This window comes from Eptesicus fuscus, chromosome 6, assembly GCF_027574615.1.
Source record: "Eptesicus fuscus isolate TK198812 chromosome 6, DD_ASM_mEF_20220401, whole genome shotgun sequence".
Classification (NCBI taxonomy): Eukaryota; Metazoa; Chordata; class Mammalia; order Chiroptera; family Vespertilionidae; genus Eptesicus; species Eptesicus fuscus.
This window is the reverse complement of record NC_072478.1, coordinates 27277894-27305773: the sequence shown is the minus strand read 5'-3', so window position 1 is coordinate 27305773 and position 27880 is coordinate 27277894. Positions and strand designations below refer to the sequence as shown.

At 52.8% G+C, this 27880-nt stretch overlaps 1 protein-coding gene across 2 annotated transcripts in view; it reads left to right on the top strand.

Moving 5' to 3' along the window:
• Positions 1 to 27880, top strand: part of KDM4B (lysine demethylase 4B) — a 132256-nt gene that overhangs the window by 77001 nt on the left and 27375 nt on the right. Inside the window, exons 10-11 of one of the 2 annotated variants that reach the window (XM_054717483.1) lie at positions 3237 to 3374; positions 22743 to 22939. In XM_054717483.1, coding sequence (XP_054573458.1) covers positions 3237 to 3374; positions 22743 to 22939 — 335 coding nt within the window. Of the gene's footprint in view, positions 1 to 134; positions 494 to 3236; positions 3375 to 22742; positions 22940 to 27880 lie in introns of those variants that run through there. The other variant, XM_054717484.1, reaches the window with a different exon arrangement.

The following is a 27880-nucleotide window of genomic DNA, read 5'->3' as shown; positions in this document are numbered from 1 at the left end:
AGATCTGGGCTTCGTTCTTTCTGTTGGGGCCACAACCAGGAAGCGACTTCCAGCCACTGCTTGTTCATCAGGTTACAGGGTATTTTGCTTGAGAAATGCAGGTTCGCATTTTTCTCTTCTCTCTCTTCGGTCAGAACATTCTCTGTTACCAAGAACCTCATGAACAGGTCACAGCATTGCTCATGGAAGTGAGAAGTACTTGCTCCCCTGTGGTTTGTTAAGAACATTCTCCAAAGCGGTGCTTCCTGATCAGGGATGCAGGAGTTGGCTGGCAGGGCTCCCTTTTCCCTCTGAGGCCAGCAGGGCGAGGGCCTTTGTCTCTGGGCTCCGATGGATGCCCACCAGGGTGCGATGTGGATCCCTGCTCTGAGTTCCTGGCGGCCTTCAAAGGAGTGACTTCCACACTCCACTTATAAATCTCTGTAATGGTATTTACCTCTAGAAGAAAGCACAGATCAATAGCAAGCTCTTTAATAATTAAAAGTGTGTGTTTCTGGAATCTGTCACTGACGTCCTCATTTATTCTGTGCCAGCTTGCACAAGAAACCAAATTCCGGGCTTTCCCCGTGACTGGCGTTTGGGGCTGGCACTGCTTATTACTTTGCCACCCTGCCTGTCCATCATCCCCAGTGCCTTCTAACTTACTGTCGGGATCATGTTGATGGTGGTGACACAGAGGACAGACACTGTGGGCTTGAAATGAAGCCACTGGGACATAGATTTCTGACAGGAAGATAATCTTCTTGTCCTCCTGAGTGCCTCTTCTGTTCTAGGCCTTGATTCATGGCAGGGGTCAGGCCCCAAGGTCTGCCTCAGCCTGGAGTGGAGGTGCCGCCCCCACACCTGGGGTGTTGAGCTTAGCATCTCCAGGACCCTGCTAAGCCCCCAGCAGGCTCTGTGCTCCGACCACACGGTGCCATGCCCTGGTGGAGAGAAGGGGAGTGTGCAAGTTGGCGATGGAGGAAAAGTGAGACAGCACTTTCCAGGGTCAGCTTAAATAAAATAAGAAAATTAGTAATTGCATTTTTAAAAAACCAAAGCTCTAAATCCTGCTGCAGAAGCAGCCCAGAGAACCCTTGCTGTGGATGGGGTAGCTAGGACCTTGGGGACCCGTGAGTGTTCTCTCCCCCCATCCCCTGCTTCATGCTTCATTCCCTGCTCTCGGCTGTCACTTGGACAGGAATTTTAAAATATAACTTAATGCACACTGACTTTCCTTGATTGGTGCAATTTATTATTTGAAAAGAAAAATATCTTAGTGTTCTGAAGGGCTGGCTTTTCTCCAGGCTGTGTCAGTTTTGATTGATTTTTGACTCTGTGGTTGGCTTCTGGAAGTCTTATCCCCCGCCTTCCTGCTGCCCATTCTCCCCCCACCAGGGTTTGATGTCTCACTGGTACTTAAACGAATCCAGTGATTTCTGCTCATCTCTCTGGGGGAATAAGTAAAGATCAGCAGGCCTGAGAACGCCGACAAATCAACAATAAAAAGATGAACCATGAGATAAATAGAGAGGGGTGAAAGGCTTGAACAGACTTTGCAGAAGTTTGTACAAACCGACATGGTGTGACATTCTGTGGATTTCGGAGAAAGATGACCAAAGCCAAGGAGATCCCACTGCACATGCCCAAATGCTGAGAGGGGAGCACAAGGTACTCTCACTCACCACCATTGGGGGTGCAAATGGGCAGCCACTGTAGAAAAACAGCAGTTTCTTGGAGATGTGGCCATGCACCCAACTTGAGACCCTGAAACCACCCCCCCTCCCCCGCGCACTTCTGGTCTATTTATTCAAAAGAAATGCAAACACATGCTGCAAGGAGACTGGCCCAGCAACTCTATTCACCAGTTCCAAAATCTGTACACAGGAGAATGGGTAATAGTGACACATCTCCACAACAGAATTCCCTTTAGAAGACTCGTGTGCACACGCACTGAATGAATCTCGAAGAGCAAAGAAGCCAGACACAGGAGTACAGACCGTCTGATTCCATGAAACCCTAGAGAGAAACATAATCCATGGTGGCAGAAAGCACACTGGTGTGAATGTACTGAGGTCCTTCAGTTTCCACGGTACCAGAAATGGTCTCTTTCTGTCTGGGGTGGTGGTTACTCAGGCTCTGCACAACCTGTGGTCTATGCCTTCTACTGACTATATAAATCAAGGAATAGATAGGCCCGACTTCAGAGAGAGTTTCTCCCAGGCCACCAGCCTCAGCTTCACAACTATGGATTAGGCCAGCAGCCCGACTTCACGAATCCTAGAGAGTGGTCAGTGTGGTCATGGAAAGTGTCCCCTCCCTGGATGGGGGTTGAGGCTACAGCCCCCCCATTTTCCTCTGGGCTTTCAGGTGGTGGTTTCAGAAGCATCAATTGGGGGCTATTGTGGGCCCCATCCTGTCAGTCATGCCCAGTGCTGGTTTTAGAGTCTCTGTTTCAGTGTCTGGTTGTCCAGACTATTTGAATAGATTGAGAAACATCAGCTCTCTCTTCAGAGCTCTGACCTTGACATTGTTTTCTTCCACATGCTGATGTGTTTCATTGGTCTCTTTGACATTATCTAGAAGGACCCACCTCTTGGAATAAAAAGGACAGATTCTGTGCTTATGATGGAGAGGGGACTTAGGTCATTTTAGGGAAAGGACAAGGTACTGCGTGTACACCCGTCCTGTGCTCAGAGGTTCTGCAGCTGCCATCAGTGCCGTCTGCCCCTGATGTATGGGAATGTCTCACAGTGGACAGGAGGTGTGACATGGCCACCTCCCTCCAAAACTGGAGATCCCCTCCTCAACCAAAGGGAGAAGTACCTAGAATGGTAGCATCTAGCAGTCCCTCTGTATCTGCAGTTCACCCCTCTGTGGAGTGCTAACTGTGCTGTCACCTTGGAGCTTCAGCTGGGCTATGGTGAGCAGGGGCTGGTAGTGAGCCATTGACCTGGCCACCGTCATCCCTACTTTATCAGCCCCATGGGAAATTGGCTGGAGCCTGTGAAATTAGGTAGAGCCACCTTTCACTTGGTAGACTCCATTGATTCCCAAAGTCAGGCTCTCTGGCACTTTTGGGGAACTCCTGGAGCCCACATTCTCCTTCTGTGTTCCTCGGTGGCTCCCGGTGGCCTTTGTCACCAGCCTGTCCCTGCTCCAGGCCAGGCATTGCTTCTGGCAGGTGAGCCATGCATGAAATCCTCTTCCCTCTAATTCTGGTCCTTACCCTCACCTGTTGGACTCTTTTTCCTCAGATCACGCAGGAGGCCGGGGAGTTCATGATCACCTTTCCTTATGGCTACCATGCTGGCTTCAACCACGGATTCAATTGTGCTGAGTCGACCAATTTTGCCACCCTGCGGTGGATTGATTATGGCAAAGTGGCCACTCAGGTAAGTGCCCTCAGATGCCATGAAAGACTAAAAAGGGGTCCAGTCCCTTCCAGCCACCTCTCTTGGGCCTAGGTCTATGCTGGGAGCCTAAACTTTCCATCAGGGTCTGTTTCTGAGATCACAGTGAACTTGTTCCCAGAACATTTGTCACCTAGAGAAATGGGGACAAGGCATGAGTGGGATGGGTGGACATGTGGCAAATAGGGTCTGGGCAAGCCTAGAGTCGAGGACCCCCGTCTCCTGCAGACCCCACACCCTCTGGGCCTGAGGGCTGCCTGCTGCATTGCTGCCCCTGGAGGATACTGAAAGGTGAGGAGACTCCTTTGATTCCCCCCCCCACCTCCCACCCCCACCCCCAGTAATTTGCCATTCCTGGTCTCTAAGCGTGGATTATTGGCCAAAAGATGTGACATCTGAACTGAGTGCTTGTTCTCAGATTCCCTCAGCTCTGAGTGCTTCTGTCTTTGTGGTTTTGATTGATAGCATGGAGGGTGCTATGGCAAGTCCATGGCATTGCTGGGTGTGAGGCTGGGTCATGTCTGCCTCATCTCCTTCTTCTTGCTTCTCTCCCATGGAGGCTTAAAGTGGCTTTGGAGATCCAGGTGACAGGATGCATACAGGACTAATGAACTGCAGGCCTACCCAGTCAACTGGGGGATGGTGGAATCTTGGAGGGAGAAGCAGGAAAGAGGACTGTCAGGCTGGCAGCAGGCCCAGCCCTCTCCCAGCTGCCAGTACCAGGGGCCTTCCTCTCAGGACTGTTACTGCAGCCCTCAATGCCTGTCCCGCCTGCCACAGAGGAAGATGGCAGGCAGGCTTCTCCCATTAGGTTTACTCAGGTTTATCTTCTCCAGCTCATGGGCTTCAGCCCTGATGGCCCTCTCTCTCCATGGCAAAGGCAGGTCCAGCCACTTGTGGGTGTCCCGCTCTGGCACTGGGGCACATGGAACAGAAGCTCCTCCAGCTAGCCTCATACAGGATGAAAATGGGGCATTTCCTGCCAGCCTTCCACATTGGAGCCTAATGCACAATCGCTTAGTTGTTCCCAGTCAAGGCCCAGGGTCAGCACAAATGGTGGGGTCAGTGTGGAGGAAGTGTACCTGGGCCCTAGACCCTGACTCATGTAGCATTTTCTAGACTTTAGACCTTTGCAAAGAGGGTCTAAGCAGTGATGTTCAAACCATGGTCAGTGGCCACACGTGGGTGTGGTAGCCTTGAGATATGGCCCGTTTGCATGGAGATGAGCTGTGAGTGTAACACATGTACAGTGTCTAACAAAGAACAGGAAATATCTCACCAAAAATCTATGTATATTGGTTATGTAGACTGATACTTTTGCATAGCTTAGTTAGGTTATACAAAATATATCATTAAAGTGAATGTCACCTGTTTCTTTTCACTTTTTGAATGTGGCAACCAGAAACATTGAGGTTACAAAGGTGGCTTGTGTTCTATTTCTATTGGGCAGTGCTGTTCTAAACAAATTGGCTAACCTTTATTTTTCTAATTATCTGTTTCTCTAGCTTTCCTATTTCAGTGCAGTTTAGAAAAGGAAATGGGCTTTGTAGTAAGGAAGATGGGGGAGGTGCTCCCAGGATTTGAAAGCATTGTGCTTTTTATACTGAATTCAGAAAATCATGATGGGATTGTCACAGGTGGGGACGCTGGGTGTCACTAAAAGAGGAGACATGTAATCGTCAGGATTTGCCTGTTTGATCTAAAGGAGTAAATATCCGGGGCGTGTGGTTTGGTTGTTTGAATTACATGGTAAGACTCAAGGAAGAGAGAATCCTCAGGACCCGTGTGTGCCGTGACTTCCTGCCGCAGTGGGAGCTGCGGTGGAACCAAGAGCCCGGGGCCAGGCTTTTCCTGGAGAGGCTATCAGAGCCGAAACTTAGCGGGGCCGGGGACTGCCTAGATATTAAAAGCTATTTTAGGTTCAGCCATGTGTTCACAAGCGACATTTGGGAAGTACAGCCTTAGATTGGGCCTCCACGCTTACATTGCCAGGCGGCGTAGCGTGAAATTACTGAACAAGTGGCACTTGGTGCTCAGAGCAAGCCGGGGTTCAAGGTGAGCGTTCAGGAGCCATGCGGGGCTCCCTCGAAGAGCTGGCCGAGCTGCCCAGGCCCCTGCGGCAGGAAGGCAAGGGGTTCAGCCAGGAAATGACCATTGGCCACTGGGCGTCTCTGCATGGCAGTCCTGGATGCCACCTCTCAGTCTTTGGGGTGACAGTTCCTGACTCTTGCAAGCTCTGCTGCCCCCATAACTAGTCCAGGCTGCAGAGTCCACTGAAGTGCCTGGTCTTACTGATAAAAAGCTAAGGCATGTCAGAGGCAGGACCAGGGAGAGGCAGGGCAATCATTCAGGTCAGATGGCGCACAGGGACCTGCGGGTCCTTAGCTAGATTTTAGGGAGCGGGGAGGATCCCACAACTCCTTTTCCTGTAAGCCGGCCTGAGCTGCCCCACTCCATCTATGTTTTGGGCCAGTTCCTTCTAGCATCTTCATCAGAACATAACCCAGGGGAGAATTTCCGCTTCCCAGATTTCAGGGACTGTTTTACGTGTTGGTTTGTTACCTTCTTCAAGCTCCTGCCCTCTATTGTCCCTTTTCTGTCATTCTGCCTTGTGCCAACACATTAAAAGCCAGACTCTCACATTTACCCAGCCTGTATGAGTTTCAGGTATCTCCTTCCAGAGCAGAAATTGGTAGGCTGACTACTTTTGTATGGGCTGCAAACTGAGAATGATTTTTACATTTTTAAAGAGTAGAGGGGAATCAAAAGAATATGCGACATGCAATTAGATGAAACTGAACTTTCACCTTCATAAATAAAGTTTTATGTGTGCCCACCCTCGCTCAGGTGTTGACCTGTTGTCTGTGGCTGCTTTTACCTGCAACGGTGGAGTTGAGTAGTTGCAACAAGAGACTGGCCTGCAAAGCTGGAAATATTTGCCACTTGGTGTGGGCCTTTCCTGCCAGTTCTGGCTCCAGCCACTTAGGGCTGAACCTCCTGCATTCCCAGAGCCAAAATCACTGCCTTGGGAGGCTCCGGATGGGCCCGAGAGGGTGCCAGTAGTGTGGCCATTCAGCAAGATATGCCAAATGCTGATGCTACAGCTGCCACCTGCAGAGCATCACCCACCCGACCTCCTGACTGCAGGGCAGAGAGGCTCCTCGGTTCCTCCTGGCCATAAAGCCCTGGAGAAGAGAGCTTACAGCCTGTCACCAGAGGCCCTCCGAGGGAGCTCCTTTGGGTCCCGTTTGCAGCTGAAGGCTGCCTGGGGTGTATTCTCTCTCCACCCTCTCACTGCAGCACAAACACAGAACACTGACGGGCTCTGTCCATTGTCTAGTTGAGACGGTGTTTCTCTTCCAGATGGTTTCCTTTCTGAGCCACTTTACTGACATTCACCCTCATTACCCATCTGTGCATGGGAAGAAAATGCATGGCTGCCTGTACTGCCCAGCCTCCCTCTGGTAGGGGTGTCCTGTTGTGTCCCTACCTCAGGGCACTCAGGCCTGCCACTGTCAGAGCCTGTGATCTTTGGACTATCTGAGCTTTTCTGTCTATGAAAAGGACGCCCTTTCTTGGAGCTGTCTTAACGTAAAATGGCAAAAGATATACAAGAGCACTGTGTGTGGGACTATGCCTTCACGAGTGTCCCCGGTCTCTCAGACTCTGGCTTGTTGGTCCAATCTAGGGTCCCTCCTCAGCACAGTGGACATTTAGGGCTGTTCTGGACACTGGGGGGTTGTGCAGGATCCCTGGCCCCCACCCATGCCATGCCAGGAGCACCTCTAGTCATGACAACCACAGATGTGCCCAGACATGGCCCAGGGCCTCTTGGGGGTAGGATTAGCCCCTGTTGAGACCCCTGTCTAGCTGGACTTCCAGGTTTCCTCTTTCTCTTTTCAGGCAGTGGGTGGTTGTCCAGCGGTATCTGTGGACTCTGACACTGGGATGTCAAGCTCAGTGTAGTTTCTTTCCAGATTCCTGCTAAGGGCATCTCCCAGGACATCATGTTTGGGGCTTAGAGCCTCCTTTTCCTACTGAAAGTCATTTTCTCTCCTGTGTTCTGAAGCCATGGGGTTTGAGGTCTCTTAAGCAGGACAGATATCAGATATTGTGGCCAGAGATGTGAAACCTCACTTAACAGGCCACCCCCTTTGTGAGCTTGGATAGAGACATCCCCCTACCCCAGTCTCCACTCCCCACCCCCATTCCAGGGATCGTGGGTTTCATTAGTCTCATGTGCTCGTCTTCTCTAGTGGGGAGGCTGGGCCAACAGGGAGAGTTGGGGGAACGAAACAAGGACTCCACAGAGCACCGCTTTGCCTTCTCCCTAGGAACTGTTCCTCTTAGAGGAACTAGATGTTAGAGCTAGTGCCCCTCCCCATTCTGGGATTCCAACCTTTTCTCAAACCTGCAAATCACCCCTCACCCCCCACCCCCCACACACACCCACCCCCAGGGGCCCACTGGCTGCAAGAACAGGGAATGGCTGCAAGAACAGGGAACAGTGAGCCGAAGTTGAATTTCTTCTGGATGGAGGTTCTTTCAGCCAAATGCACTCAAACCCAGTGCCTCGCAGCTCCTGCAAAAACCCACCCTAATCAAAGGGCGGGCTCTCTTCCTCACAGTTTCTGGACCACAGGTTTCCATCATTGCTGCACTTCCCAGGCTGTTGTGGAGTGTGGGTGGTGCTGGGCCTCCACCTGGAGATCTATGAAGAAAACTGCCCCGCCCAATGCATTATGGGCAGTAAACAGCAAAGGCTTCTACAGAGACTCGGCACCCAAGCCAGTCTGCTTGGCGAGCAGAGGGGAGCCTGGGACCCAGAGGAGGAGGTGGGGATTACCGGGTGATTTTTACAGCTTCATGGAGGGGTTGGGAGCATTCTGCCAGCTTCATCCATCACCTATGGGAGACGTGTGTTAGAAATAAGGTGAGCCCTCAAAATCAGGGGTCCTGGTAGAACACAAAGCATACTCAGGAGCCAGACAGCAAGGCAAATATCTTTACTCCTGCAGACGGGTACGTACCAACACAGACTCTGGCAGCACGTACCCTGAGCAGGCGTCCACTCGCGTTTTTATTCCTGATCCACGTGCTCTGTCCCTTACTCTTGATTGGAAGAGCTTAAGCTCACACTCTTGCGTGATTGGCTAATCATTTGTTTTCTCACACGTGGAACTAAGAATACACATTGTTGAAAATTAGAAAACAAGGCAAGTAGAAAGAAGGAAAACAGACCTTCCATTTCTGCCACCCACTCAGCCTAAAAGGAGTGACGTTCCAACACTCACTACAACGTGGATGGGCCTTGAACACACGATGCTCAGTGGGAGGAGCCAGACACAAAAGGCCACATCGTGCGTGATTCCATTTATGTGACATGTTCAGAACAGGAAGATCCATTCCTGAGTTGTATGCTTTAGACAGGTGGATTATAGGGTGTGTGAATTCTATTTCAGTAAAGCTATTAAGAAAATTCTACCACCCAGATTAGTTCTTACCATATTGAGATAAAGCTGTTTTTTAGAAAAAAATAAAAATAAAAATCTTACCACTCAGAATAGTTCTTATCAGATTGAGACAGATAACCCAGTATAAAAAATGGACAAAAGCTGCTCAAGCTGCTCACAAAAGGTTGGTACAAGGGGTGGACAGGTCTACAAGTGGATGCCTGTGCGCACCAAGCAGAATCTCCTATCGTCTGCAAACACTCGAGCGTATGTTATGTAGGAGGCAGACTAAGCACCAGTGGGATTATTTCTTTTTACATTTGGGACCAGTAGGCCCTGGGGGCTGTGGGTGTGGAGCCCTGACCCCTTGGTAGGCTGCTGGTGACAACCTCCACAGGGCCCCTATGTGTGTCTCCTTTGATGAAGCAGTTCTTCCTTTCAGCAAGCGCATGGTGGTTTTAGGGATAGTCATTGCATCATTAATCTTAATAGTGGAAAATTTATATCTGTGACCAGATTGGGTGAACCAGTGGAATATTATGCAGACATGAAAATGGGTTCATTGGCTATATTGATGTGGAAAGATGGATATGGTACTTTGAATGAATAAATAGGTTTTGGATCATGAAATGTGTGTGTGGGGGGGGGGGTGGGGTGGGGGATGAGGGTAGAGGAATTTGCCCAAATGTTGGTAGATGTTAGGTCTCTGTGGTGGGATTTGGCATGCCTTTAAAACATTCACAAATTCTCAATACATTCCTGTCTTTTTCTACAACTTAAGAAAAAAATTAGTTTAGCTTTGGGGGAGGTTGGAGTGATCTTGGCCCTTCCTGGGTACTTCCCCTATAAGCCCCTTCAGCCCCTCAAGGTGAAAGGGTTTTGTTTCTGTCATTGTCATTAGTTGTTGTTTGTTGGTTTGTTTTTAAAATGGGAATTAAAAGTCAAGCCAAAATCATGAGGACCTAATAGGAAGGCTAGCCATCGCTGCTCTGAGCCCGGCTTCCTTTTCCCCCATGTCCTGGCCTGGAGCAAGGGAAGCATAGAACATCACATGCAAATCCAGCTCACTGAGCACCTACTGTGTTTTTAGGAGGGTCCCAGAATGAGCTGAGACTGCCTGCCAGCAGGGAGAGGGTGAGAGTGCAAAGCTGGAAGGCCCTGGGGCCCCAAGGACTCTATGGGGCCTGAGGTCAGAGTAGGCTGCAGAACTGTCCCACAACCAGCCACCCTCACTGCCTGTGGTCACATGCTGCTGCTTTTGTTTTATTTTGAGTGGTCCCTTTCCTCAGAGCAACATTCCCTGGTTATCTGTCCCCGCCCCTACCCTCTCTGCTCCTCTCCCTTTCCTCTCCCTCTGTCTCTGTCTCTTTCTCTCCAGCTTTACTGATGTCACCAACATGCATCAAGGTCACAGCAGCAAGAGGGCCAACCCTGAACACCCTCGACCTTCCTCTGTATCCCTCACCCCACTTGGAGGCCTGCACCTATGCTGGGTCCAGGAGACACCCTCCTGCCTTGAGTGTCTCCCAAGCCAATGGCCTCCTCTTGGTGGGTGTCCAGTGCTTGGCTGGTGTGTCTAAAGCAGCCTGGGGCAGGGGGAGTAGTTGCTTGGTTCAGAGAATGATTCCCTGCACACGCTCAGATGGTTGGCTTTGTAGTGGAATTACCAACAGGGAGATCAAAGGGATGCTGCATTCTCACTCAGGGAAAATAAAGTGTGCACGTACCAACCATTTTTAGGTCTGAACTTGAATTAGTCCTACAAGGCTGCATGCCACGTTGGATTAGCTGAGCATGGCCTTAGCTGCTTTCTAGGTAGGTGGTGCTGGGCAAAGCCTGACAAGGCTTCTTCCCTTCATCATAGGCTCAGTGTCTGTGCCGGAGTTGACTGCAGGATTAAACAGAGCGAGAGAGATTTAAAACCCAGTTTGCAGGGCTAGGAGCCTGGCTGCACTTAACTGGTTTTCTGCCAGCTGTCTGAGCGCTGCCTGCTGAGCACTCAGCCTCCCTGGAAACGTGAGCTCCCCCTAGAGGCATTAAGTAGGGAGGGCTTCTGCTCAGTGTGGAGGAGGGGCAAGGCTTCTGGGGGTGGCCCTCATTCCCTCTACTCCCACATCCAGGGTGGGAGTCTCTCCTGAAACCCCCGCCTGAGGTTCAGCAACCTCATCACTTGTAACATGTGAACCAAATTGTTTCTGCTGCCTCCAAGAACATGTGCCTTCTGTTTGGTAATGATGCTGCCCGCTCCAGGCTGTTAACCTGGAGCCCAAAGGGAGGTAGTGGAAGGGGGGGTGTGAGTGGAGAGGGCTGGAGGAGGCTGAAATGGGCCTGCACCCTGAGCATCCAGGATCCGAGATGCCTGCCTTGCCCGCCTGCGCTTCTGCGTCTCCCTGATCCTCTGATTTATGGGTCGGTGGCCGGTGCACAGGGTCTGCAGTAAGTTGCCACGTGAAATATATTTTCCTCTCGTTCTTCCCCTGGAGCTTCCTGTCACTGTCCCTAGTGGTTTGCTTAAAGCCCATTCCCTTAGTGCAGGGAGGACCAAAGACTGTGGGGAGACCCCTGAGGCTGGCCTAGGGCATGTTTCTCTGCCTTTTTGGCATTATTGCCACCCCCTCACTCAAACCCTTTTACATCATTCTTCTAGGTACCCCTAGTTTTAACACCATAGACAGGCTGGCTGTATATCTGCTTATGTAGAGAGCATCAGCATCTCTACACAAGAGAGTAATGTTTTTCTGCCCCTAGCAAGGACCAGGGCTGCCCCCAGTGAGCATGCACAGGAGGACTGGTCTTGGGGACTCCTTTATGACCACCACTGGCTTGGCATGGGTAGGACTTGATCGCTTGGTGGGCTCCCTGAGAACCAACCACCTTTTCTCCAGAGAGGCCTGCAGCCCTGGCCCAGCCCCAGCCCCAGCCCCAGCCCCAGCAGGGCTCGAGGTGGGAGCCTGTGGTCCCCAACCTTCATTTTCAGCACCTCCCTCCCTGTTGCTGTGGCCGGCAGGGCTTGGGGCTTGGCTCAGGCCCAGGCTGGGATCTGCAGGAGATTCCTGCTCTTCCATATGCTCCCTCCTCCAGTGCAGCTCCCCTGTGACAAGCTTCGCATTCGTCTAGGCAGGAACACATTGCAAAGAATCACAAGTGTAATTGCAGCCCCCTCCCCTCGGAGAACACACCAGCCTCTGTCTCGTCTTGCGTGCTCCTGTGGCTTCTGTTAATTCTGTTCACGGTGGTTTGAGTGCGTCCTGAAGAGCATCAGCGCCTGACCGTGGTTCCTTGAGAGCTGGATGCTCGACGCTGTGACAGGCCTCTGCTCTGCTCCTTGTCCTCCCTTGAACTTCGCAGCTCTCTTGTGGTGGGTGACAGACACATCCCAACCTCCTGTCGGCCCCAATCCCTCTCTCTTCTTCCACTCCTGTCCCCGTGTTTGGGTTGTCCCCGGGTTACAGGCAGCTGAGTTCAGACTTCCCGTTTGCTCAGAGGGAGGGCTTGAGAAATCCATGCTGGTCCTCACACCCAAGTCTCTCTGGGAGTGGGAGCTTGCAGGCCCTGCGTGGGGTGCCACCTGCTCCTCTTGTGTGCCACTTCCCTGTCTCCCCTGGTGGGTTGGCAGGCACGTGGCCATATGGCACTGGGAGAAGGATGCTGGCTGGTGTGTGGCTTGCTCATGTCAGTGGGCCTGCCACTCCTCATCCTCATGGCTTTGCTGCTTTTCCTGGTGGAACTGGGAGCCTGAGAGTCAAATATGCAGACTCGGTCTCTTCCCCTTGGCACTGCTGACATCGGGGCCAGGTCACTTTGTGGGGCTGTCCTGGGCACTGTTGGGGTTGAGCAGCATCTCTGGCTCCCACCTACTTGATGCCAGGATCACCCCTAGTCATGACAACCACAGGTGTTCCAGACATCAGCTGATGTCCCCTGGGGGAAGTCACCAGGTGAGACTCTTTGGGCTATGGGGTAAGTTCTTCCTTCCTCATCCTCCTCTTCACTGCCCAGGCCTCCATTGGCGCTGCTAGCTGGCGAGCTCCAGGTGACAGAAGCCTTTTTTAGATGAGGGTGTGATCTGGGTGGAGGTACTTCATGGGCAGATCGAGGATGTAGCCCCCCTGACTCCCCTCCTGAATGGGCCTTCACCCTCACCCACCTTCCATGGGCTGCCCTGCTGGGGACAGAGTTTGTTTCTTGGCCGAAGTAAATGATGTGGTGATGGATGAGGTTTATTCCGAGGTCAGGCTGGGCGGGCTCCCTTCAAGGTGGCGGCGATGGAGGAGGGAGAGGGAGTCTCATTCAGCAGAAGAAAGGAGAGCCCAGAGATGAAGAGGGGCCCAGGGCTGGGGTTGTGGCACGAGGGCCTGGCTCTGTCCTCAGAGCAGGCAGGGCTGTTGGGAGTGTTATGGGAACGTCCTTGGGAAGTGCCTGGCTCAGAGCACCTGGGTTTATTATAGCGATTGTCATCGTCAGCTGTGCAGGCGTGGGAGGGCGATCACAGATAGGCAGAAGGACCTTCTTGGCTTTCCAGCTGTGGCCAGGCCCCCCAGGTCAGGGCACAGGAGAGGGGAGGGGACAGGTCATGAAGAGCCAAGGTCAGGCCTGGGAACCCTGGGGAGGCTGACAGGGACACAGGGATGAGGCTTCCTTTATGTAGAAAGGGAAAGAGGGTGACATTGGAGCTCTGGCCTCCTGGGGGATCAGTGTCGTGACAGTCGAAGGTCCTCAAGATTTTGCCTGGTCCCTGGCTGTTGGGTCCAGCTGTCTGTCAGCAGTGGTGGGAAGCAGGCCTTGGGGCCAAGGACCAAGGCAGCCCCTGCTGGCACCTAATTGTTTTGTTTATGAAGCGCTTCTGAGAGCTTCCAGTGGATTTCCTAATGAACTGGTTTGTTGTGGCGTCTCTGCTGCAGAGCTGGTAATTACATCAGAAACAGGGGGCCTGCGTCTGTGAGCCCTCAGAGCAGATGCCACCTTCTTGGCTGGGTTTCTGCCCCTATGTTTGGGTGGTTAACACTTTCTTTGGTTAACGCTTTGTGGGCTGAAGTGCCAGGTATACACCCCCAACCTTTACCCTGATTGTTCCATGAGAAACATGTTTGTCACCCCTGTTGTTTGCCACCCACTCAATAGTCATCATGTGAGTCACTGCTCAGCTGCTGGGAGACATGCAATGAGACAGATGAGGTACAGAGGAGGAGACAGATAAGGGGCAGGAGTGCCAGAAAGACTCCTGACCCGAGAGAAACCACAAAGAGCAAAAGGGACAATGGAGCTGGGCAGCAGGCCGCAGGTGTTGCTGGGAGGAGGGGAGGTTGATGCTGCAATGAGACCCTGGTGTGTTCATGTCCTGGGGCCGTTGCCACAAAATGCCATAACCTGGGGAGCTGGGCCACAGCAGTTTGTCTTCTCCTGTCTGGAGGGCAAGGTGTCAGGCAGGGCCATCCTCCCTCCGAGGGCTCCGGAGGAAGGGTCCCTCCTCCCTCTCACAGCTTCTGGGGGGTGGCTAGAAGTACTCGGTGTCCCTTGGCTTGTAGACACATCTCTTTAATCTTTGCCTCTGTCATTACATAGCCATCTCCTTGTGTAACTGCCTCTCTTGTAAGGACATCATCACTGGATTCAGGGCCCACCCTAATTCATTAGGACCTCACCTTAATCAATTACATCTGCAAAGACCCTATTTTGAAATCAGGTCCCATTCTGAGGTCCCTGGGAGGCATGAATTTGGGGGCATTCTTCATCCCTGTCCCTTTGGGAGCATGGGGGGGGGTGGGGCAGGGAATGGGAGCCAGAGAGCATTCCAGACTAGGGGCAGAAAGTGCAAAGTCCCTGAGAGGAAGGGAAAAAGGAGGTGAGACTGGCTGATGGATGTGGAGTGGGGTGGGGTGGAGAGGAGGGACAGTTTGGACCTAGGTTTTAGGGTGTGGCCTGTGGGACTGCAGCAGTAGGGACATGGGAGATGCAGGGAAGTGAGTGGAACAAGTATCTGGGCGCCACAGTGGGGCCACTTAGCTAGCAGAGAGAAGGAGGGACCAGTGCCAGGGCTGCACTGTCCAACACTGGCTGCGTGCATAGCCATTTAACTGTAAATTAATTAAAATGAAGTAAAATTAAACATTCTGGGCCTTAGTTGCAACCATAGTTCTAGTTAAGAGCCATGCAGGCTAGTGGTGACCACATCTAACAGCACAGATATAGGACATGTGGAGGTGTCTTGGGAACTGAATGGTCACAGGGTCTGCAACTCCATGGCCAGGGCCCGGGAGTGCTGAGGGAGTGAAGCGGGCCTTTAGGATGTATGGCCCTGCAGGTGACAGTGAGTCATCAGCTGGGAGACAGGCTCATGTCCCAACCCCCACACTGGTGTTTGTAGGGCCCCCAACCCCAAGCACCACAGGGCAGTCTCAGTGGGCTGGGCCCCGCATCGTCCTGGATGTCCTGTCTGGTTCCTGACTTAGGGCTGGAGTTGGTGCTGCTGCTCGGATCAGAAAGTAAGAGGGTCCCTGTAGTCAATACTATTTAGGTTGATGATTTAATTGAACCACATTTAATAATTTTCTCCTTAGGCCCGTTTACTCTACTTTCCCACTTTGTTATTTTATTTGAGCAAAACTCTAATATTTAGTCAGCCTTTTTAAAAGAAGTATCCGCTGATTAAAGCTCAGTGCTGTTTAAGTTGGGGGAAATGTGGCAGATAAGACCCCAGGGCTCCGAGGCAGCCCAGCCTCATTACTTTATACCAGGCTCATCAATCGTTTTGGGGCTGCTCACATGTCCCAGGAGCCCGGGACAGACCACTGAAAGCTGCCAAAAGGAGCATGTGGCAGCCTTTGGTTGCTGTCAGTCCTGCTATGACACTTCCACCTTCACTGGGTGACCAGCCTTTAGGGCCCGGTGCCTCAGTGCTGCCAAGGATCAGGCCAGAGAGGAGTAAGGAATGTGGAACTGGGAACCCTTGGAGAAAGATTTGGAGAGGGGCCAGAGGTTGACAGGGTGTGGGGTAGGACCAGCAGATGAGGGCTGATTGTAACCAGCTTGTAGGGTAGCAGCCCATGAGTGGCGGTGAAGTGCTTTTCACACCTCATCCCGTGGAAATGTCACATAGGGTTGTATTGGGCATTCATGTTCATTCCCACGAAAAGGTTAAATTTATTTTGCTTTCAAGCCCAGAGAGGGAGAAGTGGAGTCGAGGTGGCCCGTCCTTGGTTGTAATCCTGCATTGGGTCCCCAGCAGCAGTCAGAGTTTGTGCTGGTGGCCGATCACTCTGGGAGGTGCCCTGCCATGTGTAGTAAACATGGGGAGCCCAGGTGCCACAGGCCCACTGAGCCTGCCCTCCGCCCTCTACCCTCCGCTCTCTGCGGCTGAGACAGCTCCAGCTGAGCGCTACTGGGCCCCACGGGCCACCAGCTCTGATCCAGACGACATTCCAATTTCTGTTCTTCATGCTTTGGAAAGAAGAAATCTATTTGTCTCTGCTCGGGGCCCTGCTCTGATAACCGGGGGCAAACCTCCGCCCTACTCTGTTTTCTCATTTTCCTCCAACTTAGCAGCAGGTCCTGGGAGACCCTCGCATGAGCGTCGGGCTGTTTGATGTGTCAGTCTTCTGACGCAGAGCGACAGCCTCCCTGCTCTTGGCTCGGTGCTCACATTAGGCCCAGGGCCCCTAGACTTGATAGTTGTAACTCTTTTCATTTGTCATTTGGAAGTGACAAGTGTGCATCTTGTTGAGCCTCTGGCTGGAGCTCTCAAGACCCCCGGCCTTTTGTATGAGTCGGTGACAGGTTTGAGCCATTGGGTTCACATAGGCCAGTGTTTCTGTGACAGGAGGCTCTGTTGGGGACACCCTTTATGGGGAAAGACCTGAGCCCTGGTGGCTGAGCTTCTGCAAGGTGAGGCTCCAGCCTTGGCAAACCCTCCCTGTCCCCATCTGTCCCCTCTCTTCCACCTCCCTGTTGCCTTCCTTCCCACCCCCTTTCCTCCCCTCCCCTCTCTGCTTGTCTTGTCCCCCCATCTCCTCCCTCTTCTCTCTCTGCTCCCCCTTCCTGCAGACCTGGAGCTGGGCACATGCACACAGGGTTCTAAGGGACTCTGGTGAGTCTATGAGGCATAGTTTCAGGATGGGCAAGGAGGTAAGAGAAGGGACCCTCCCACAGGGCCTCCTCTTGGCAAGAACACCAATAACTGGAGTGGCAGAGCTAGAAGAGCACATAGTAGGTGCTCCTTCCTGGCAACCAAGGGGAGGGTCAAGTGGATCCTGAGTGGATGTAGCCCTTCTCTGTACCCACATTCCTGTCTCCTCACCTGTGTGTACTTCTCTGCAATTCTGCTGTAAGCTACTGCAGGGCAGGGCCCAGCATTGTGTCGTGAAACTGCATCAATTCAGCCTTATTAGTTCAGAGTGTACAATAGTTCAGATGTGGGAGATGGGACTTGATTTGAGCTAAAAGTCGGAAACCATTTTGCTCTGGGCTTGTAGAATCTAAGATCATTGCCTTTTTTAAAAAAAAAACATGTAAAACCTTAGGAAATTAAAGGCCCTTAGCATATGCTTCCACTCCGAGTCCGACTGTTCTGAAGGCTCAGGAAGTTTGACAGGATGCTCTGTTGTCAGGGAAGCCATACCTGTAACTCGGACCTCATCTTAGACATTTCCCTTAGCAGCACACAAATGTTACTGCTTGTAGGTGTAGCATATTGGAACTGCTTCAGTGGTAAGAGGGACCCCACCCACACATCCACCACCCAAAAGATAGAACAAGACGACCCCATCTCGAAGGCTGTCTGTTTTTTACCTGCTGCTGTAGGCCCTGGCACAACACTTCTTAGTTAACTGGATGACCAGGGGCCTGACCTTTTCATTCCTGATGTGTTTTGAAGACCTCGATACTGTGTTCCTTTATTTATAGTGTCTGAGTTCATTAACACAAAAAATCCTGGGGCAGTCCCAGGCAGACTGTGTGAAATCTGTGGCTTGGGTTAAGAGCTGGCTCTGTTAGGAGGGGGAACTGTGCCTCCAGGTCCCATTGGGCCTCCAGGTCCTGTTTGAGGCTGGGTCTGGGACCCGGTGTGGGTGAAGTGCAGCTGGCCCAGGCCCACTGAGGTCTCATTGGATTCTGGGGTGGGGTGGGGGTGGGGGGGTTTTCCTTACCCTGAGTGGCCAGCTCAGGTTGCAGGTGGGGGGGCAGGTGACCTAGAGGTGGAGCCTGAGGGCAGGCCCCGGGCACTAGGCTCTAAGTGCTCCTGGCACATGTTGCGAGTTGGATTCTGGAAGCAGGTAGTGGGAGTGTGCAGCCCACCAGGCTCAGTAAAAAATGGGACAGTCATAGGACACCCATCTCGGTCAGCTCGGTCAACAAAATATGGACTGGGCGGCTTAAACAGCAGCATTTATTTCTCACAGTTCTGGAGGTTGTGGTCTCAGTTCTGGACACTGAGATCAGAGTGCCAGTGCCCTCGGGTTCTGGTGAGGACTTCCTGGTTTACAGATGGCCAGCTTCTCACTGTGTCCTCACAGGTTGAGGGGTGAGGGGCCTGAGAGAGATTTGAGGTTTCTTCCTTTTCTTAAAAGGACACCAGTCCTATAGGATCAGGACCCCACCCTATGACCACATTTAACCTTATTTACCTCCTAATGGCCCTGTCTTCAGATAGTGTCACATTGGGGTTCAGGGCTTCAACAGAGGAATTGGGGGGACACAGTTCAGCACATAGCACACATCTGTGGTCGCTTTCACAGTTCACCAAAGTTGGCATGTGGCAAGCTCACCACCAAGGTCCTCAAGTTACTCTTTAAAAATCATTTTATGACTTAAATCAAGGCTGGACAAACTTTCCATAAATATTTAGTGAATATTTGGAGATGGCAGCCTATGCGGTCTTCGAGTAATTGCTCAGCTCTGCCACAGCAGCACCAATGCGACCGTAAGTAGGGCAATGTGCCAAAAAAACTGTATTTACAAAAACAGGTGGCAGGCCAGATTTGCCCACGTTCCCGAATTTGCGCACTCTGACTTAAGTCATTTACCTGCTCAATAAAGAGATTTAGAAAAATAAATAGCACAAATTTTTTTTGACTCCACAAACAAAAGAACCATGGTTGGTGTTTGATGAATGTTCTTGGCTTTTTCTAAAGATTTTTGCTCTTAATTGGGGCTTTACTGTATTCTTGACTGTGTATTTTGTATTTCCTCAGATAACAGATCCATCCTAAGAACGTTTCTGTTATTTAAATGGCGCCATTGGGCGGATTTATCATTTATCCAATCTGTCCACAATTGTTGAACAGCATGGTTGGTTTTTCGTGTGTGTGTGTGTGTGTGTGTGTGTGTGTGTGTGTGTGTGTGTATCTCAGTAATGAAACAGAGAACGCTTTGTCTGGATTTTTCACTTCTTTGGGCAAGATCCCTAGGAGGGGGAGGTGAGGGACGAGTTGCTGAAGGGAACTGTGGTCCTCATTTTGTTCAGGGCTTGTCAGAGCTGCACCTCCGCCTCTGTCTGGTTGGCAGCTGGTGTCTGCTGTTTCCAGCAGCCTGGCCTTGCTGGGGCTGCATGGGGCAATGGTGGCCAAGCCATCCTGCCCTTTTCCTCTGGGGGGCGGTGCAGGGGGTGGAGCTGTGCCTTCTCTCGGCTGTCACTTGAAACAGCACTTGTTCCTCCTGTATTCAGGGAGCGTCATTGAACTCATTCTGCTGATTAATTAAACCGTTGCAGGCAGCTAGCTCCTGGAACGGTGGCGCTGTCAAGGGCTCTTTGAGGCACACTTTGCAGGCTGTCAGCCCTCTCTTGATGTTAGGCACCATCTGAGCCAGTTTCTGCTCATGAGTGTTGGGGGTGCCCACCCAGCCCCAGCCCAATCATGCCTCTTCACTCTGATGGCATCACTGGTGAACGGGGAGGGGCCACAGTTGCTGGGCCCAGGATCTTGGGATGGGGTGAGCAGATGGGGGTCCAAGCCCTTGGTGGACAGGCACACCCTCTGGACAGGCAGGCAGGTAGGCCTGGGAGGGGACCCAGTGAAAAAGCAGCTTGTCTCAGAGCAGACCATCAGTGGGACCCAGGCCATGAACTCCGCATCCCCTACCCCACCCCTCATGTCCCTGTCTCTTACCTTTACTCCATTATCTGTCCCCAGATGTCCCACTCAGAACTAATGGAACCACCAGCCTCTGGGCCCTGGCTGATTTGAGCAGGACTGGCCGCTCAGAGTCCTCATTACTTAGTGGCTCTCAGAGCGGGAGCCCCTGCCTCTCATGGTTCTGGTGTCTGAGTGCTTTATGCCTCCGTGATGGTACAGAAGGCCCTGGGGCATGCAGACAACCCCTCAGACCTCCCCCCCCCACCCCGATTGGTGCTCCATTTCTTTATCAGAAACTAATGACATGGCCAAACCCTTGGAGGAGCCTGTCTCTGTTGCGGTGCTGACAGGGGACCGCCAAGTGGAGGAGCTGGAATGAAAGCAGCAGAAGCTGTCAGCTTTAGTCAGTCCAGCAGACCCTTATGAAAACACCCGTTTTCCAGAAGGTTTGGGAGCGCAGCTGGAGGGGGACAATCGATGGGGAAAACAATAGTGTGATTTACTCTCAAACTCGGTTCCTTCCCTGGGCACTGCTCTGAGGTTGCCCTAAGGACTTGGCCACCAGCCTCTGCCTCCTGCCTGCTCCCAGCCCCTTTCCAGGACAGGCCCTGCAGGGTGGAGGCACTCTGTGCTGCTTCTGGGCCCCAAGTGAAACAGCTGCAAGTAATGTTCCACTATGCACGTGACCCCAAAACAGAAGAGGGCCAGGTTGGGGTGCTGTTGTGGGGTCTGGCATGTTCAGCCCCTGAAAGTTCCTATTAAGATGTTACCTTAGCAACTTTCTTACCCAACCTGTCAGGCTGAAACAGTAAAGGGTCTGCAGTGCCTGAGCTCAGTTGCTCAGTCCACAGAGGCGACTATCTCTGAGTCCTGAATCCAGTGGGCTGTCACTTCCTTCCCGTGGGGCCCACAGGACCCTGCCTTCTTCCTACTCCTTCCTCACAGGTGCCCATGTTCCTCAAGTCACTGCCCCTAACCCATGACAAACCCACCCCACCCAGAACCTGCACAGAGCCTCGAGAGAGGCTGTCTCCATTGGCTTCATCTTGGTTGGGCGAGGAAGCCAAGCAGTTGGCTCCCTGGCTTGCATCTATGTGTCCCCCTCCATGGGTGCACGCAGGTGCTTTTTTCAATTACTTAAAGGAAAGCAATTGCAGAGCTGCTCGATATAAATCCTTTAAGCTGCTGTTGATGGTGACACAGGGGAGGCCACGGCCCGGCCAGGATTCTGAAACCCGGGCACCATCTGTGGTCTCACCACTCCACAGCCAAATTACACCACCAGCCTTTCTGTGTTCTGCAGATTTTCATTAAATGAATTGAGTTTACTGAGAATCTCTTGGCCATAAATATTCCCTCCCTGTCTGCATTGTGTCAGTGCTGCTCCGAGTCCAAGCTCCACATCCAGGCTGGGAGTGGGGAGGGGAGGGGCCGCTGGGGCTGCAGGAAGTGCCCCGGACATTTTTTGCAGCCTCAGATTTGGGGTCATAAATACTTTACTGTTTCCAGAGAAAATTGAGGGGAGTTTGAAGGACTTGACAGGGCAGGATACATAATTGCCTCATTTAATTAAGTGTTTTCCTTTCTGTTGCCTTCTTTTCCATTGAGAAAGTGGCAGTGACAGCAAGAAGGTTGTAAAAGGAGGGAGAGATGTGCATTTAAAATGGAGGTGGGTTTTTAGCAACGGTTGGAAATGGGCTTCTCCTGAGCCTGTTTATAGAGTGGCCAGGAGAGTTCCCAGCTTTCAGGGGCTGCAGTGCAAGTGTCCCTGAGGGGCAGCTGCCCCGAGACATCCTGTCACCCATTCTCAGGACAGGCGTGTCCCCAGAAGAAGGCAAGGACTGTGCCTACTTTAGGGAAAGACAAGTGCGGCACCCCAGGGTCAAGGTCACCCTTGAGATCCCCTCATTCTCCGCACCCTTTTCCCAAACTTCCACACAGCTTCAGCCATCCCTGTGGAGACCCCTCTTCCAGAGTCTGTCACCCATTCCAGGGGCTGCTGTATCCTTGGGAGCCTAGACCAGAAGCCAGCAAACTGTAGCCTGTGCCAAATCTGGCCCCTGCCTCTTTTTGTAAATAAAGTTTTATAAACGCAGCCATGCCATTTCTGTAGTACCTATGATGGTTCCCAGCTACTGTGCAGAGTTGAGAGGTTGTAACAGGGACCACATGGCTCACAAAGCTGAAAAGATGATTGCTTGGTCCTTTATGGAGGTTGCCAGCCCTGCCCTAGATCAGAAGTCCCCTCTGTTTCTTCCTCCCTCTCACAATAGGATGGTCCCCATCTGATCTTGGCCTCATGCACAGGTAACCGGGAGGCCAGGACCACCTGGGTTCCTCTCGCTGACAGGGCTCCCTGTTGGAGTCCAGATTCTGGGATTTTTGGCTGGCTTCTCTGGCCTCTAACGCCCCCAGGTGTCAAATGTCCCCAGGATACCTGTGGTGTGATGCCTCCTGCACATGCCCAGCCCTGGGGCTACCACAACACTATAACATGAAGGAAGAGGCTCTGAGAACATGTGGATTGTTGCAGGGGGTCGTGTTCAGAGCATAAGAGGGACTGTGTTTGAGCCTGTCCTCATCACAGGTGTTTGCCCCTTTGCTGTGGACACAGGGACCCTCCTGTTCAGGGCAGTGTCTGCTCCAGGCCACCTTGGTACCATGTGCCAGGTGTTGGACCAGAGGCTCCTATTTGGGGAGGGCTGGGGGGGTACAGCTTGGAAAAGGACATTCAGTGGCCTCACCTTCACCTTCTATCCTGTCTCATGATAGAAGGCCTAGTGTGGGGTGGCTCGCCCTCGGGCTCAGAGGGTCTCTCCTGCCTCCCGCAGTGCACGTGCCGGAAGGACATGGTCAAGATCTCCATGGATGTCTTTGTGCGTATCCTGCAGCCAGAGCGCTATGAGCTGTGGAAACAAGGCAAGGACCTCACGGTGCTTGACCACACCAGGCCCACGGCCCTGAGCAGCCCTGAGCTCAGCACCTGGAGCACCTCCCGGGCCTCACTCAAGGCAAAGCTCCTCCGCAGGTGAGTTGCCAAGGAACTGCCCTGTGCCTGGCTCTGCTGGTGAACGTAAGTGACCCCCACCCCGGCCAGACCCTGCTGGCAGGTAGCTGCAGCCTGTCCCCTCCCTCTCTCCCTCTTTTTCTTTCCTCTCCTCCTCGTCTTCTTCCGTATCTTGCTGCTTCTCAGTCAGAGTGTTTCTCAGGCCCTGACCTTTTCGAGTTTGCAGGCCTCGTAGCAGGCGGTGTCTGTGTTGTTAGACTCAGTTTCCCTCCTGCTCCTTGTCCACCAGCTCCTGGGAGGCTGACCCTTTGACCCTCCAGCCATCTGGTTCCTCTCTGGGACAGCACACACTGTCCCTCTTCCTCGTCTGCCTGTGACCTTAGGTGAGCCCTATGTCTCTGTGTTGGGGCTGTCGGGCTCCTTCTTGGCTCCGAACGATGGCAGGTACCATGCTGTAGCCGTGGGGCTCGGGTCCAGTACTTGGTCCGTATCCCTGCCATTTCATGTTTTGATTGCTCATTTTGGCTTTTCCAATAATGTGCTGCTCAGATTCACGGTCTTGGAGTCACTGGGAGACCCGTCCTCCCAGGCACATCCTTTGCCACCCTCATTCCATCTCAGGGAGCCCCCTCCTTTGACCCTCTAACTCCTGGCCCATGCTTTTTATGACAGCGTGGTGGCTGCCCAACCTCGGGCCTGGCATCCAGTGGGGGAGGAGAGGGTGAAGTGGCTGCACCCTCTTGCCCTCAGCACCATAACCATGGGGACATGGGTGGCAGGTCCGGGAAGAGGAAGAAATCGACTTCCTGCCAGGAGGGAGATAGCAGTGAGCACTGTGCTCTTGGTATCACCTTGTAGCCCCGGAAGCGGCGGTCCCATTTTCCTCTCTTCTCCGAGAAACGTCAAGGCTTTCAGGGCTCTGAGCTACTCAGACAGAGTTCCAATGGACTCAGTTTTGGTGCCCAAGGAATGTTCAGCAAGTTCTCACTGCGAAAGCCACGACAGACAGTAGACTTTGCATAAACAATGAATGTGGTGTGCCCCAATAAAACTTTATTTGTGGACTGATTTGGAATTTTATATCACTCTCACATGTCACAAAGTATTATTATTTTTTAACAGTTAAAGATGGAAACAACTTTCTTAGCTGGGGGGCCACACCAGAACAGGCAGCGGGTGGATCTGGGCCTCGGGTGAGGTTTCCAATTGTAGCCTCTTGGTCACTTCTGGCTTCTTTTGTCCCCACTGATGGACAGTTGGCCCCAGAGACGGACCACTGAAGAGGTGGGGGCGTTCGGACAGTTCCTTCCTCTGGCTTTGCCCGGTCGGTGGCACTCCCACACTCTGCAGAAGCACCCTTTAAACTCTGCCCGGTCCAGAACTTTCTTCCCCGATGGGGCTGTTCTAGTTTTCAGTGCATTTGTCTGTGAATCCAGAATCTTGGGCAGTCTTAGCTTCACCCACATGTTTTCCCACCCCTTGGCCTCTGACTTTGAGAAGGTTCCATCAGCCCAGAATGCTTTCACATCTGTTCCTGACAGCCCACCTGAAGGTGAGTCTCTCTTTGCTGATTTCTTTTGTTGTCTGTCCTTTTGATTCCCGCTCTCCTGTGTGTTCTCACGAAAAGCAACTTCTCTCAGTGAGGCCCATCTGTGGAGCTCCTGATCCCTCCCAGCAGGGTGAGCTTGCTGAACAGAGCCCAATGCAGCATTTGCATAACGGCTAATGGATTGTGGCTCAGTCTAATTGGTCAGCAGAGCAGACTGCCAATAATTAAGCGCACATCCAGAAATGGATGGGATTAGAGGACTGGGGCGCCGCCAGCTATGCTTCCCTTAGCTGGAACCTTCTGTGTGCAGAGGAAGCTTCCCCACAGGCCCTCTCCCTGCCTGCTGCCCCCTCTCACTCCCCGAGCCCAGCCAGCCCTCAGTAGAGGGCGCTTGGCTCGCTTGTCACGCTCTGTTCCTTTCTGGAGCGTTCCTCTCTCGCCTCAGCCTCCTCTGCTTCCGACCTGGGGAGCTGTAATATTCCGACAGAGGGATTGAATAACAAATTAAGTCGTGTCCCCAAGGGTATCATTTCCTTTAAAGCTTTCAATATGTTAAATAAGACAGATTCCCCCCCCCCCCCCCCCCCCCGCTTTTGTTAAAGTCATAGAGGGGCTTTCTCTGTAGAGGTTGATTGGGGGACTGACATTTCAAATCCCAAGACTAGACTCTCACCATTGCCTGTACCTTTCTCTCCTGGCCCAGTGCCCACAACACATGGTCGTCTGCCCCTGTCCCTCATCTCCACTGAGGGGGTTGCTCCCCTGAGCCTCAGAGAGTTTGTTTTGAGGGAAGGGTGGCTTGGGCTAGATAGGGTTAGGGGCAAATGTGGCTTCTAGAGCAGGGTTGTGTGTTCCTCCCCTGAACTGTCCCCTGCACCCCTGACTGTGGACACTTAGGCTCATCGTTCTCTGTGGGGCAGCATCCGCGCCCCATCCTAGTCAATGCCAGGAGCTCCCCAGTCCCAGTTCTAATGGCCACAGATGTCCTAGGCAGCACCTAGTGTCCCTGGTTGGGAACCCTGCCCTAGGCAGAGGTGGTGGCATCGCAGTGGGCTCCATGTTCATCTGCTGCCCATCCCCACTCCTCATGTCCCCCTGCAGCTTCACCTTGTCCTTTGGCCCTGCAACTTCTCCCTGGTCCCTGCTCAGACCGACCCAGCCAGGCTCCCCTCCCTCACCCCTACATGGAGGGTCCAGCCTTCCTGACAGCCCCCCACACACTGAGCCCCCCATGTCATCTTAGAGCAGAGGCCAAGTGTTGGCCTCTCCGGGAGAGAATGATCTTGTCTCCCTCCCTCGGATTTATCTTCCATGCCTAAATTTTGTTGAATACACTGACCCTCCCCCATGACAAACAAGGCGCAAAGCTGGGACCTCTTGCTCCTGGCTGTATGGCCTCCTCGGCCCTCACCACCAGGTGGGATCCTGCTTTGCTGGCACAGGCCATCATAGAGTCTGGCGCCTCTCCCAGGCCTGGTCTCTGCCAGCCTCCCCTCCACCCATTCCTACCCGCAGCCCTGCTCCATGTGCAGACTGTCTTTTCCTCCCGCCTCCTTGTTACTTCCAATGAGAACATCGAGAAACGCAGCCCATTGACCACATGTTGCAGCAGGTGTGCATTCAGCTTGCTGCACACATGCTTGTGGAACATCTGAGCTGCCACCGCCATGCTAGTGCAGAGGAGGATGGAGAGGAGACGCGCTTCCTCACCGGGACCCACGGTTCCCGTCCACTCCAGCCCCTGCTAGCTCCACTGGCTGTGGCCTCCAGCTACCCATGCCGTCCATGGGGGAGCCCTGGCCCGGCTTGCCCACCCGCACCACCTCTCACCACTACCCTCGGATCACCATGGAAATGAGGAGCCAGGAGCAGCTCCAGCGCCCCCTTTGATGCCTCCTGACCAGACCCTGGACACCATTGAGCCTCTGACCTTACTCTTGCCAGGGTTGCCCTGGAGACTTACTGAATGTTTCCTAAATTATTCTTCCCCAGAACATGCTCAGCAATTTCTCAGAGGCAAAAGCCTTTAGACGTCACACACCCACTTGTTTGTCTGGGCAGGGAGGAGTAGGAGGAGAGGAGGCACATGTCCTGGGTCCAGGTGAAGGGGAGAAAGGCCCTGGGGTACACAGCTCACAGCCTATTGCACCCTGACCCAGGGGCTGTGCTGGCACCAACAGCCTTGGATGCTCCAAATTCCCCCTGGGTAAAAGCTGGTCCTGTGAGGGTTGACAGACCTGCCTTAGGGAACAGAGGGATTGTGTGCTTTGGGCCCCTCGGTGTCCAAGCCTGGAGCCACTCTGAGCCCACTACATAGGGTGGGGCCCATGGGGAGCCCTCGCTCTGCCTCTCCTGCCATCTGGGGTCCAAGGACACCTACTTCCATCTTGGAAATATTAGTACAGCTATTTGGACTTAGTTCCAATATTTGGTTTGTATAAACTTAACTAAGTAACGTCCAGTTAAGCCTGACAAAGTGCTCATTTATCTCCATCCTTCCCTGAAATGCCACTAAAATGACTGTAAAGGAGTGACAAAGAATGGGCGAGGGGGCCATGACAGCTGAGCAGCCACAGCAGACTTGGAAAAGGAGGAAAAGATGGCCAACTGATACCTGACTTTGCAGCACAGGAAGCTCGGTTCAAGGGCTCACAGACAGGGTGCGGCTAGTTTGTGCTGAGGAACTTGGGAAAGGCATAGGTTTCCAGATGTGGGCACCTCCTGGGACGGCACCAAGCTAGGCTGAAGGCCAGTGTGTAAGGAATGGCTGGGCTGGGGGCACCCCCCACTCCACCCTACCTCCCAGCAGAGGACGGTGGCCCTGCTGCCTGGTGAGGTCAAGCCTGGGTGGTTCTGGGCCGGAGGGAGGGGCCTTCCTGAAGGGGAGGTTGTGGGAGCCCGGCTGCCAGCCCCACGTGCCTCTAACCCCGAGGCCAGAGCCTGTAAGGGTCCTCTCTGGGCCACAGAATAGCCCAGCAGAGCAAAGCTATAGGTTCTGATGTTGGGGGTCCCCCGTGAAGTGACAGGACTCCTGCCCTCTCCATCCCCTTCAGCAAGCCCTGCTCACCCACGCATAGCCACCAACATCCTTCCTAGTCCCTCACACAACTCAGCCAGGGGTCCCTAAGCCTCTGAGGAAACTCAATAGAAGACAGAGAGTGTCTCAAACACAAAGGAAAAGCAGAACTCCCCAGAAAGAGATGAGGCAAGGAGCAAGAAAACTCACATTCTCCTCAGAGGACGAGTGACTGTGCGTTTATGATAGAAGCACCTGTTGCTATAAAAAGAAGCATTTAGGAAAGAGATGGCTCTTGGACATTTAAAATGAGAGCAAAGAAGCCCAGCTGGTGTGGTTCAGTGGTTGAGTGTTGACCTAGGAACCAGGAGGTCACGGTTCAATTTGGTCAGGGCAC